This window comes from Triplophysa dalaica, chromosome 1 (assembly GCF_015846415.1).
Source record: "Triplophysa dalaica isolate WHDGS20190420 chromosome 1, ASM1584641v1, whole genome shotgun sequence".
In the NCBI taxonomy this organism is placed as follows: domain Eukaryota; kingdom Metazoa; phylum Chordata; class Actinopteri; order Cypriniformes; family Nemacheilidae; genus Triplophysa; species Triplophysa dalaica.
Genome location: NC_079542.1, coordinates 20,004,051 through 20,017,949, shown reverse-complemented (window position 1 = coordinate 20,017,949; position 13,899 = coordinate 20,004,051). Strand labels below are relative to the sequence as shown.

At 38.7% G+C, this 13,899-nt stretch overlaps 1 protein-coding gene across 2 annotated transcripts; it reads right to left on the bottom strand.

Moving 5' to 3' along the window:
- Positions 1–1,084: 1,084 nt before the first annotated feature.
- On the bottom strand, positions 1,085–13,340 carry nap1l4b (nucleosome assembly protein 1-like 4b). 2 transcript variants are annotated; one of them, XM_056758353.1, is made up of 15 exons: positions 13,243–13,340; positions 11,738–11,785; positions 8,465–8,561; positions 7,099–7,240; positions 6,740–6,826; positions 6,537–6,665; positions 6,200–6,271; positions 5,385–5,524; positions 5,157–5,302; positions 5,055–5,074; positions 4,796–4,915; positions 4,653–4,688; positions 4,485–4,532; positions 2,117–2,154; positions 1,085–1,335 (listed from the first exon to the last, which is right to left on the bottom strand). In XM_056758353.1, the coding sequence occupies exons 2-14, from the start codon at positions 11,760–11,762 to the stop codon at positions 2,143–2,145; spliced, it is 1,074 nt and encodes a 357-aa protein (XP_056614331.1). In that variant the 5' UTR covers positions 11,763–11,785; positions 13,243–13,340; the 3' UTR covers positions 1,085–1,335; positions 2,117–2,142. The 2 variants fall into 2 exon arrangements, with proteins under 2 accessions (XP_056614331.1, XP_056614322.1); XM_056758344.1 differs by lacking the exon at positions 2,117–2,154.
- Positions 13,341–13,899: the final 559 nt, after the last annotated feature.

Below are 13,899 nucleotides of genomic sequence, written 5' to 3'. Positions count from 1 at the left end.
TTGACACATCAGCATTTTTATCAGTAAGGGGATTTCTAAGTGGGCTATTGACACAAAATTCCCACCAGATGTAGCCATCAAGCCAAATATTGAATTCATACAAAGAAATCAGAACATTTAAGTATACAAGTTCAGTCATAATAAATAAAGTTCAATTTTGCTTTCATCTGACCATACTATAGTCTCCCAATAATCCACAGGCATCTCCAAATGCTCTTTCGCAAACTTTAACCTTTAAACTTTGCACCTTGTTACCTTCATGTGTTCAATACTTATTCCCGGTGTTATTTCACTTTATTTATTATGACTGAACTTGTATACTTAAATGTTCTGATTTCTTTGTATGAATTCAATATTTGGCTTGATGGCTACGTCTGGTGGAAATTTTGTGTCAATAGACCACTTAGAAATCCCCTTACTGATAAAAATGCTCATGTGTCAAATACTTTTTTCCCAGCTGTATACATACATAAACATTCGACTACTTTGATAAATCATATAGGTAATTAGAAATTTAAAATATAGAGGGCAGCGTTTTAATCAGGTTTTTCCTAAATCAGAATAGGACAGAGACCCCAAACCAATACAGTAAAATTGACATCCACATTATAAAAAGGCCTGATATGATTCATCACAATTAGTCAAAGCAAGGGTTACCTGATACCTCCTGATTATCATCCATTCACTGGTATGTTGGCTAGCTAGCTAATGTCCACACACTTCCATAAATAAATTTGTGCATAAACATGCCGTCCTGTTCAAAATGTACATAAATAGATATGCTGTGTTAAGAATGGTCATGTCTGTAAGAAGAGAAACCATTAGTAAAACACAACCTTGACAAAGGTTAGAATACAATCTCAGGGTTAAAACTGACCTGTTCACAAATATTATTAAAGACACACTGTTTGCAAGTAAAACAGATATGTAACATTAATAAGTAACTTTCTTGGCTGTGCATTCTCTGCAGAAATGGCGTAATGGCATATCCAAAAAAGTTAGTATGCCTGCACTCCCAAGTACAGGAAAATAAGTTTTGTTCTATTTCAATGTATATATGTACATTCTAAGGCTGACCGTAGCCTGGAATTGCCCAATTTATTTATAGGAGAGTTGTAATACAACAGGTTGAGTTTTGAAGCAGTATTTAAAGAAAAAAAACTTGGTTTCATTCTAATGTACTGCATCGTCGTGGTTGTTCAGTGAGAATGGTGTGCTCTGCAGGAACTGTGCACAGCACTTGAGCTGATTTTAGGTGAGCTGACAGGGATTAACAGTGGCAGGAGTAAGCAGTCCAAACTACTGTTGTTTGCACTCAGGCTTAGGATCCCCACTCTGAAAAAAATGTACAAAAAAAGGCATAAGCAGGACAGAAGTAAAAAGAAGGTAACCAATGGAGTATACATGAGTCATTTAAAAAGCTATTGAAAGCACTTCTACAGTACACTGAAATATTTCTCTAGGATTTTAAAAGATCAATAATATCGTTGTGTGATAGAGTGATAGTTCACCCAAAAATGCCAATTCTGTCATGATTTTCTCGCCTGTCCTTTCAAACCTGCATGACTTTCTTTTCCGCAGAAAACAAAAGAAGATATTTTGAATGATGTTGTTAACCAGCACTCATTGACTTGTTTTGGTTTTGTGTTAATACCATAGAAGTGAATGGGTACCGCTGTTGTTCGGTTACCAACACTCTTTAAAATATCTTCTTTTCTGTTCTGCGGAAGACAGAACGTCGTATTGGTTAGAAGAGACAAGAGTGTCAGTAAATGATAACAGAATTGTCATTTTTGGGTGGACTATCGCTTTAATCAGGGTAAAAGTATAAGAGACAAAATATGCAAATGGATACAAGCTACATTTTTGCACTTGGATGAAAAGTTAAAATCCTTAAAAACGTATCAAATGTCAAACAAACTCATCTTCTCCTTTCTTGTACTGAGAATTTTGACAAGGCTTTAATGATATTAAAAGAATGGCTTTGGATAATGTTAAAGGGTTGCTGTGGGCATGGAACAGCAGACATAAGCAGAGGAATGAGAACATGGATGACACTGGAGGAGTGAAAACAACAGTGCCGGTCGGGAATGGACTCATGACATTTCTTTCTTACCTAGAAATGTATGAGGTGCGGATGACTTATGCCTGTAACTAACATTCATCCAAAGAAACAACAGACAGAAAATGAGTAATTACAGAGACCGAGACATGTTGAACAAAGTTATGCTTGTAGTGAAAACACAAAAAAAATCCGGCTAATGGCTAAAATACACTTGTTAAGTTTAGTTTAATATAAATAGATAAAAGTCACATGAGAACAAAAATAGCTTCTATATTGGAAACAGAAAGTTATTTCTTTGAATAAATTTTAAAACACTACACACTACCAGATTTAAAAATGGTTAAGAACACAAACTCTCACAGAATCAAACACCCCATCGGCCATATACACTATACCCTGTAAAGTTTCAGAGGTGACAACCGAATTTAAATACAGGAGTGAATGTCCTAAATTATTGTTCTGCTCATAAAGCCATCGTTTATTAAAGTTATTAAAATGGTCAAGGGCCGGTCGCAATATTTAAGTCTCCAATATAAAGCATTTAAAGCTGCCATTTCCCGTGATGCCAATTTTCAAACTTTAGTTTGTGTGTAATGTTGCTGTTAGAGCATAAACAATATCTGCAAGATGATAAAGCTCAAAGTTCAGTGCCAAGCGAGATATTGTCTTTAACAGAATTCGCTTTTCAAGGACTACAGAGAATGGCTGGAACCGGACTACAGCCCTATAACTTCCCGGATAACTGATGTCACTATTCCGAGATTTTGATAAACCTCCACCAAAAGGAATACATCAAAAAAGGGGTGAGGCCTTCCTTTGGAGAAGAGGAAAAGCCGCTGGAGTAGTGTTTGGTTATCTGAGATTGTAAACATTTGACTGAGCTATATGCACTTAATTACTTTCACTTTCATCACGATCCTACAGCTGGTAACAAGAATTCAGCTACATAGTGTGATGGTGAGACAGTGTTGATTCATCATTTGTATTGAATATTTTGTTTTGGATTTTACAAGAAGGTGCATATAACAATTATCACTAAATACAAGCGCAAATTACTATGCCGATCTTTGTGATAATGTGGATCTTTAACGGATATAAGGTCAAATTAAACGTGTGTGAGGCATTAATGCTTATAATCGTTTTTATCACACTTACTTTTTTGCAATCTAATTTGTGTGATTATTACGCTATCATGTCATGTTTATTCTTGGTCTTCCAGCGGAGTCATGGCATAGCCTTAGGGTTTTGTGTGAGAAAGACATGGCTTTGTTTATATATTGGCTTGGCATGTGCTTTCTCGTGTCTCGTCGATGTTTCCCGCCCTTTTATCTAATTAGCCTTACCTTAGTGTTTAACACCCGTCACCTGGTCCCTATTAATTACCCTGTGTTTGTTCCCCATAAATAGTCCTGTGTTCGTTCATTGCCTGTGTGTGTTTGATTGCCACCTCACATTGTATTGCTGTGTATTAGATTCACTCCTTGTCAAGTAAGTCCAGTTTATTGTTAGTTTACCGTGGTCTTATCAAGTTTATATTTAGTGTCTGTTAGTTTAGTATAGTATATCTCCGTTCCAGTTTTTGCCTGTGTGTTTGCCTGTTTTACCCCATCGTGGGTCTTTTTTGTGTTTTATTGTTTAATAAAATCTTCCTTGTTATTACCCTGTTATCCACGCTGCCTGCATTTGGGTTCTCCCCACCACGTTTCATGACAAATTTTAGTTCACTAACTCACCATTTGTGTCTCCAAAATGTGCGTATGGATGGTTCAAAGATTGCTTACAGCTTGGGCACGTTTCTAGCCCAATGTTGTACATACGCAACGTTTATAAATGAGACCCTTGGTCAGCTTTACCATCATAGTGTTTCTGAAGGAGGGAATTTATATAGACTGAAAGAAATCCACTAGTTTTGTTAAAAGAGGGACAGAAGTGAACAATTGACTGGAAATATGTGAAATATAAAGCGTCTTTTTTAACTAGAAACAATGTTAAACACCCAAAAAACTAAATAAAAACTTCATAAAACAGCAAAAGAATGGCTCCTTTAAGATTTGTTTTCGGTTTATTGTGGCCTTGTTCTTGTTCCCTGTGTTTTATTGCAAGATCTGGTCCAAATTAAGTCAGTAAACCCATACAGGCATACAGAAGACAGAGTTGTCTTTGACACTGTATGTGTTCTAAAATCAGCCAAAAACATGAATTATGTTTTAGACTGGATGGACATCTGTGTGTATCGTACACACATACACATAATTGATTTTCTGTCAAATTTGTCAACACAGACTGCCCAAAACCAGCAGACTGACACAGACTTTCTACAACAACTGTGGCCTGGTCCAGAGTGAAAATTGGGGCAAAATCTGAGCAGAAGTCGTGTAGTGTATTCCAGCCATAATGCAGAACCTAATTCCAAACTGACCTTAGCATTCGAATCCCCCACCTCTTCATCATCCTCATCGTCTTTGTCCTAAATCACACAAAACACAGTTATCATATGCAACAAGACCACATAAAACACGACCAATATTCAAGTGTGATTTTACAGACAATGAATGTTCCTTTCGTAATCCATTCTGGCTCAATTTACCTCCTCTTCACCCTCCTCCAGTTCTTCTTCCTCAAACTGTCAGACATTAAAAACAGATGCAAACATACAAATTCATGTTCACTGAAATATTCAGTCAAACTAATATATCATGAAACAGCATGGCAGCTGGTGCAAATACATACACTGTCATCATCGTCCATAGCTTCTCCTGTAAAATACAGAACTGCTCTCGGCACGATTCTTTCCCTGAAGAAATGACCAATTTCAAAATCTGTGGCTAGGGTATACTCTGCGTCCTCATCCTGTTGTCCAACACAGGCACGAGAATTCAGTTAGCATCATCGTTCACAATCGTTTAGAATACTATTATAAACTAAATAAACAGCTTAAACTGCTGAGTGGTTGTGATAAAGTTAAAAGAACAACAAAAAAAAATCTTACCAATTCTTTCTCTGGTGACACTAAAAGGGAAAAAAAAGCACAGTTCGTGAATTGTCCACCCTAAAGAACACCCATTACTATTTAGTCTCACCAATCTCTTACCTTTAATAGGGTTGAAAAAGTTGAAAAAGGAGTCATTGGGCACTTGTTTGGTAATGACCCTCGCTGTCCCCCTGCCTTTGTGTTTCTGCTTCTTCTTGATTGTTCTCACAGTCACGTCTTTGCCTTTGTGCCAATCAATTTCACACCTGCCAACAGGAGATGAAGAATGACAACCTGCTAGCTAGGGTGAAAGCTGTCGAGGAGATGAGGAGATGAATGATCGCTCACCCCTCACAGTCGATGATTTCTGGTCCCTCAAATGAAAACGGATCATCCGTGTCCGGCTCTGACTTCATCTTGTATACTTTAGTGAGGACAGTGTTGGTGAAGTATTCATTGGGTTCAAAGTGAAACTCTAATGTGAAGCTCTGTTAAAAGACAGTTTACATCTAGTCAGATCTTAAAGGGGTCATATGGCGCGAATACGTGTTTTTCTATGTCTTTGGTTTTGATAAGTTGCCCATTCATGTATTAACTGTCGGAACAAAAGATGCATTCTATCTAAAAGCGAATGCTCAGCCAGACCTGCCTGAAACGCCTCGTGTAACCACAACCCCACAAATATAAGTCAGTTTGTGGTATGATTTCTCTAAGACCGGCAAAATGTATACGTAAGTAAGGTGGGCGTACCTGTCAAGGCAATTGCTTTGGAACCTGATGTCCCAAATATGTTAAGAGGCGTTACATTTCTGTCACATATTTGCCGTATTTGACCAATCACTATGCACTGGTTAACTGGCCAATCATAGCACACCTCGCTTTTCATAGCGCTGATCTTCATAAATATTTGCGCGTTTCAGCGAGGCGGGGTAAAGAGGAGATACAAACATGCACGGTATGTGGAAAATACAGCGTTTTTCAACCTTAAATCGTGTATACACATTGCATTACATCTTAAACTAGCGATAATATTCATGGCCGTGTCATATGACTCTTTTATTATCATGCATCAGAAAATTAAGTCTGTTTAGAATCATAATATATTCACAGGTTTCTTTTTAAATGTGAGACACAGTCACTTTATGTTTAGCACAAACCCTTACCATCGGTGGATCAGGTCCAGAAAATATTACTTTAATATCTTGTAGGTGTTTAAGTATTGGTTCATCATGTTCCTGTTGAGACAGAGAACATAAGATATTTCTTTTCACATTTTTTTTTAACATTGTCATGTACTTTGATTATTAATACATATTTAATAACTGCATTCATAATATATAAATATATTAAATTGTATTCACATTCATAGTATGAATGATACATAGTATTGTCTGCCCATGGTAACGGTGCATGAGTACATATTAAATAATCATTACTCAAAATACATAATTCAACAAAAGAGAAAGTGTATCTTGAATATGGAATGTTTTTCTGGGTTACCTGCAGCATATCACTCAACATATCCACACTACGGAATATGGTGAGCCAAAACTCTGGAACTCCAGAGGGCGTTTCCACATTAGCATCCTCTTTTATTTCTTCTAATGCAGCTTTCGTCTTTAAATCTTCCTGGAAAAGGGAGTTTGGATAAACATTCTGTTCCAAGAGATCTTTTCTATGTTTGGTGTACAGATAAAACTTACTGCTAATGCTTCTTCATCCTCATGGTCACTCTGCCATTCACACTCTTCCTCAGTGGGTTCCACTTTTCCAGAGACAATGTCTCTTCTCTACAACACACAAAAAAGGTTTTGACAGTAAACCACATGATTCTTCTACATGCAGAATACAAACGTAAAGAGATGCTTCCCATTCAGCTCAACTTATTTATATTGAAATATTTGTAGGCTATGAGATCTGGTGCTTTGCTAGCCGAGGAACATAAAAAATAGGGTTTAAGAATGCAGGGGAATTATGCATGTATTAGTAAATATTATATAAAGTGAACCCAACATGAAACACAAATATGTATTAATATTGTATAATGTAAGATATTACTTACTTTGTTAAATAGCGGATGATAAAGAGCAGCATACTTTCGCTCCAGCTCATGAACCTCCTTGTAAAACTTGGCTTCAATGTGTGTGCTGTCGACCTGAAGATTCCTTAAGGCATTGACTCTTCTTTTCACAGACTTGGGTAAACTGGACAGAGGGAGAATGGGGGGTGGAGAAGGAAGGCATTGTGTGAGCAGATGGGTGTTCACTAATGCACAGCTTGACCGGTGTATTTCCCTGCTCTCTGAGGCCAACAGACGGCTTTAGAGTTAGTGTGGGAGATACAATATAATTTTTCACATGACGTTGTGAAGTGTGCTTCATCTCTGATAATCCAACTCATGCGCTTTAAAAGAACATTACAATATGGTTTCGAAGAGGTTTTAATATGGTTAGTGCTCTAGTTGCTAATGCTGTTTTATAGGCAGTGCACTGCTTGGTAGTTTGGTTTTTAAAAGCAAAACTTTTATATATCATGTGAGTGAACTGTTACATACACAACAGTGCATTTTCCATGCAAATGGCATATGAAAATGTTCTGTTCTATAAGGAGCCATCTTCTCCATTTGTTGGGTATTATTGCTTATGGTTTGCAAATTTTAATTCACAGAAATCCTACAAAGTATGTTGTCTCTCAAAAACATGCATCCTTTTTTGTCACTTCCATAATGCATTCATTTTCCCCTCTTTTTAAATAGACAACTTGTGCTTAGACTGATATTTCTCTGGTGTCTGGCTCTATCATCAGGGGTTTAGTAAAATACAAACAGATGGTTCAATATATTAATTAAAACATTCTCTGAGAATTAATATTTTAGTTTTGACTGAAAATGTTGTCACATCCATAACTCTGAAATTGACTGGTGGTCTTTCCTCAAGTCTTCTAATGATGTCGATGATGGGAAATGTATTTTCCTCACAATATTATGGATCATGGTAACAGTATGGCTATAAACCCAGACTTTGGATTATAATTGCAGTTATTAATAAGTTTTTTGTTTGTTTGACAGATCAGGAAGAAATAAAGATGTAGTGTAATGTTTGGTATCCAAGGGCAGACATCCCTGACTAGAGCAAATTTCTCCTACAGCAAATATTTTCTTTTGATATATTACACAATGTTCTCTCAAAAAGCAACATTACTAACAATGACAAGGAAATGAGCAGCTTTACAATTCTACGCAGGAAATATGAGCCATATCCAGCCAGGAAATATTTTACCATAGGTGGAAAAGAATACATAATAGTGTGACCAAGCACAAAAACATAGAACACCAAAATTACAATTTGCCCGTAACGCTCTCAGAATCAGAGTAATTTAATTATGAGAAGTTGTGGATTTTGTTTATAAACACTGATTTCTTTATTTACCTCTCCATGATGGAAGGACTATGTGAGACACTGTCTATTTTGTCCTGAAGAGCTGCAAGTGCCTGTGGGTTCTGCATCGCCTGGTCACTAAGTTTACCTTAAAAAAATATGCCATCAACATATACAGCAAGCATAAATTATAACCACTGAATGGAACAGTCATTAAGAAAACAAAATACAGCTAAAGACCCATCGACAACTGTATCCATGAAAATACATGCTTGTACTGTTAACTTTGTTTTTCAAAAACTGTCGTTAATTTCAAAGGAGGCAAGAAATCTTGCTCTGCAACTAACTGTTTCAATTTTGTGCTTTCAGATTCAATATGGTTCACAGTAAGATGGTAGATTGCACAAATATCTAAAAGACTTTTCCATTAAATCTTTGGCAGTGATGTGCTGAATTTCATAAAACTTTTACACTGAAACGTTATACTGACTTTTGTGAGAGCAGCACATTAAAAATATATTCTACAAGCCTAAAAACTACAAATAAAAACAATATCTCCTCCAGCACATAAATGTGTCAACATTTTAAAAGCTAACACAAGTACCATTTCGAGAGAGGTCACTCTACATTGTGTGAAACACATTGGGGAGCTCCCCTTCTCTAAACCTTACTGAAACCTTATTGAATAACGTCAGTGGAAATGAAAATGTAACTGGCCAATGTGGTCCAAGACGGCGCTTAGGGGCGTGGTCGCCACTCCTATATATTACACCGTCTGGGCCAGATAACCTAAGACTCTTTCTCCTTCACTAATATTCGTGTGCTGTTTAGGATACACCCAGGAGACGAGGAAGAACTAGGATACTCTTACTCGTGCGTTTCAGCATGCCTGTGTGTTCCTTATGTTCCGGACCCATCGACCCACAGAACACGCATACTCACTGTGTACTCTGCCCGGGTCTGGCCCATGAGGAGGCCTCACTCTGAGATTTTATTAGGCAACATACCGCCCCCTCCCCGGGAAATAGAGTGCCATCAGCGACGGTCTTCTTCGTCAATTGAGTCATGTTTGGCGCGTCATGGATGAGCTCATGTCGCTGGCAGCTTCAGACTGGGCCTGTCGGAGTCTGATAGGGAGCGAGCGAAGTGGAGCTCTTCTGTGTCCTCACCAGGCTGTGCGGGAAGCTGGTCACCTGGCTTGTGCAGCCGCCATGGCGCCCTAAAGAAATGCACGCCCTTCTTCTCGATATTCACAAGGAGGTTGTGGCGCGTTTCAGGATCAGCCATCTTCGCCTTGGTGGGTGGGGCGGAAGTCCTTAGTTAAACGCCCATTCCTCCCTTTGAGCAGGTGATTAGCTGTGTGATTCAGTCATTTTTCACACAAGGAGCAGACCCTCCCTCAGGTTTTGCTTTTTTTATATATGCCACGTAGTTCAGACGTTTCTTGCACTATGAGCCGCTTCTTGTACACGAGCAGACCCCGTACTTAATTTCCACACGTGAGTGGGCCCCTATTGTAATGGCGGCATGAAGTGTCAGGACATGTTGTGATTATTCTTTCTCATGTGTGCCGTTCAAAATGGCGACAAGCATTTTCACACAGGTGCTACATGCCTCTGTGAGGCGCCACCAGTAGGACAGTGGTCAGAGCCGCTCTTTCTTCTACATGGGAGATCTGGGATCGATTCCCTTCTTGACCATCACTTCCCATGTCCAAAGTACACTGTAATGTTTCTTCGTGTGCGCTATAACTTACATCATACGGATGTGACGCATCTGTCTGTAATACCTGTGTAAAGCCTTTTGCCTTAAAGGGTGCAGGCCCTCCACTAAGTGGCTTGCGAAACTTCCATGGAAGGAACGTTGCCCATGTGACTGTATGGGTGTGCGCACGTTTTTGCACACACCTCCAACCACATATCGGACCCCAGGAGACAGCACTGAGCATTGTGTGACTTGAGGGTGGTGCTTGTTTTGTGTTGTATATGTGCAGCCACACTACCTAGTCTTCTTTGACTCCAGCTCCCGGCACGGCGACGTATTGTACTGTTGTATGGTGATATACGTTAGGTTTTCAGTGCTCCTGTATACGCAGCGCTAAGCCCCCTGTATCCAGCAATATGGGTCCTTGAAGCTTTAAGCTCCCCCGCATATGTATGGCAGCTCGGCCTCGGCACTTGCCGTTTTAATACTTGTTATCCTGCTATCTGTATTGCTACCCTGCTCAGTGCAGTGGCATAGCATTCCTGCAAACTATGGTTGGATGGTATCCCCCAGAGTTCTGAATGTTTTGATTGGAGCCCTTAGCAGAATGTGGTATCCAATTGTCTTAGAGCCTATATAATGTGTGCGCTGTCAGGGGGAGTTGTGCTGTGTACTACTGCCAGGGGTTATGTGGTGCATGTTATGTCCTAGCTCCGCTAAAGTCAAGCTGTTTTTCACTGTTCTCACGGCGTGATTGAACACATTGGCCACGGTGTCAGCAAAATTACAAATTTTGCACGAACATAGAACCGCTTCTGATAGCCCCCACTTGCGCGGTATGCGATGAGCTTAATGCTCATGGTTCCGGCTACGCTGATTGGCTTAGGGCGTTTTCCCTCACACTTGCCTTGTGATTATGTTGGGAGAGCGCTGGGTTCCGCTCTTTGCTGTTCTCACGTCGTGATTAGAGTCGTTTCCCCAATGTGTTTCACTCAATGTAGAGAGGTTACGACAGTAACCAAAGACGTTATGCTCAATCTAAACAATTAGTTGACTCAAGGTTTTCCCTGCATAAAGAGATTGGTGGTGGATACCTCCGTCATATGTCATGTCGCCTCAGACTCTCGCCCAAATTATATTGGGTGTCTTCACAAGAAATAGTGCAAGCATTTACAGACTGTATTTTGGAACTGCAGTTATAACTGTTTCGTTACCAGCACACTGAGGCAATAAAAAGAGTTTCAGAACAAGAGCTAGCTGTGTTTCACGGCTTTTTGTTTTGCATCCAAGTTCTTTTTCTTCTTGAAATGTCTTAAATTAACATGGCGTCCATCATTGTAATGTCTTCAGCTGTGCAGTTGGATTGTTGAATCCATGTACACAGCTAATTCGCCAGTGTGAACGCACATTGCATTCAGAACGAGTCGCACACAAATGACTCATTTGAACCGATTCATTTAAACTATTGAACTTTTCAGTTACTAACGAATATTAGAGATTATGTGTGTGTGTGTGTGTGTGTGTACAAGGTCATGATGGGACCACCTCCGCCTCATTTTGAGTCAGGAAAAACCCTGGTTGATATACAAAGACTATTACAAGACGTAATAGTTTATTTACCTTTGGCTTCACTGTCAGCATCCATCTTGATACCACAACGCCAATATTCTGTGAGTAAAAACAAAAGATACCACATTAAACAAATTCTGATGGTCTAAAAGAATGTTTTATTTGTGAAGGTTAGCTAAAACATTGTTTGTTTGCTTTTCAGAGAAACAATAATGACGTAAATATAACGTATGATGATGCATTTCACATGTGAGCTACCGTGTTAAAATAACTGCCCAATAAGGTTTTATAGATCGCCCTTAAAAAATTGCATTGACAAAACTTATGGAAATCATAGTTTCTGCAGTAATATCAGTTACTAGATTCTTTGGTACTACAGTAAAACTGTGTAAACGGTGTTTGAACCAAACAACACAGGTAGGCGTGGTTCCACAGACAGGGATTAGGTAAAATTTAGAATTAACATAGTAGGAATACAAATTTCTATGGAAAGTGAACTTCTCCTTTAAATTAGTTTAAAGTATCTTTTATAAAAATGTCTAAGAAAGAAAGCATGTGAATCTTGAGACAAAACAATGGCACTGACACATTATAAAATACGTTATTGAAGGTTATTTTCAGTTGGAGCTCATACTTAAGCCTTGTCTATGAAACCGGGCAATAAAGTAAAAACAAAACGACACATATTAAAAAAACACCAACTGTTTGAAAAAGTTCCATATTTATTATTATTTTACATAATATTATGATTTTATTTTGAGTTATGATTTCACAAAAGCAACTGCAACAAAACAAGAACAATTTGTGGGAAGCATGCGTAATAAATGTATAAAAGGCTAACCTAACCAACACAAATGATTAGCTTAAATTTAAACCTAACTATGTTTAGCGGTAGCAACTGATCCGTATTTTGCCCTTTAAAGAGTAAAGGCACAAACAGATGTGTTCATGTTAACGCCCATCGGAGTTAATGCGCGGTGACACACTAGCAGCTAACACGCTAAACTAGCCGCATCCAAATAACAACAGACTCAAACACACTGCACAGTACACATCATCTCCACGTCCACAAACGTTGTAAGAACACACAAATAATCCCTTTATAGTTTACCACGAATAGAGGGGGGGTCATAGCAGTTACCCTAACCCCCTCCCACCTCCAGGGCGGTTGGAGAATCTCCAGGCGAGAAGTCAAACTGAAGAATGGGGTGAGTGTAAATGCCACCACTGCTAACAGGCTAAAGACACCGCTACAATAACCTCCGTCATAAACTCATAGACAACTACGGTCTGATTGTGTCTGTCGTAGTAAGTTTTGCTGGTTGGTTATTGACTTATTTCGGAGCTGTAATGTTTTATAATAGTCACTTATCAAAACAAAGATGTCATGCGGTCAGGGCAACAGCAGCACATAATACCAGACATGCAGATTTAGTGGAACACTATTATCAAATCCACTTGATAATAAACAGGTCGTTTGTTTGATGGAAGTAGTGTAAAATTAAAATGACATGTTTTAATAAGAAGGTTTTATGGAGGAAGACTGCTGGTCTTACCTGGATCAGCGGGTGTCGTTCAGCTGATGGACTCGGCAGTAAAGCTGAAGCGCATTGGTCCGGTTACACCCCTCCTCGGTGAAATCCAAACCTACGTAGCGCGGGCTCTGTCTCAAAATCTCATGAGCTGCCCTCACAGACAGCGTTTTACAGCCCATATGTGGCCATGTAACAGACTTTTGATACATATTCCCGCTGGAAAAAACGACACTAAAATTGTATTGGATTTAATGATGAATAGGACTGTTTTACTGAAAATAAAATGGTACCGTATGTGTAGGCCAGGCCTAATGTGTTGGCTGGGATGTTAAATGGCAGATGGGAACCAATAAAACTATTATCGCCAAAAACACTAAACATATTTTATATTAGTTTTAATGGTTTAACCGCATATGGTTAATAGTGATTTTTGTAATGAAATCCTTAGAACATTTTACTAAACATAAACTTAAAACCCTTTTTTCAGCAGTGATATTTTCTGCTGAACGGAACATGCCATTTAACAAAAAAATATTATTTAAGTCCTATACAGTACCATGATATTGAGTACACAAAAGTACTTCAAAGAGTGTTTTAGTTTAATAATGGGATGATTTTTGAGTTTGGGGACTGTGAGCTGAATGTCTGCAGATGTTTGAATACTGGACTAGAACTGTG

What these genes read in the sequence shown, in the direction of transcription:
- nap1l4b (XM_056758344.1), bottom strand. Translation starts at nt 11,762, where the DNA reads ATGGATGCTGACAGTGAAGCCAAAG. An exon ending in TGTTGAGTGATATGCTGCAG is followed by an intron (nt 6,272 to 6,536) that starts GTAACCCAGAAA and finishes CTGTCTCAACAG; the next exon opens with GAACATGATGAACCAATACT. An exon ending in TGGAGGAGGGTGAAGAGGAG is followed by an intron (nt 4,533 to 4,652) that starts GTAAATTGAGCC and finishes TGTGTGATTTAG; the next exon opens with GACAAAGACGATGAGGATGA.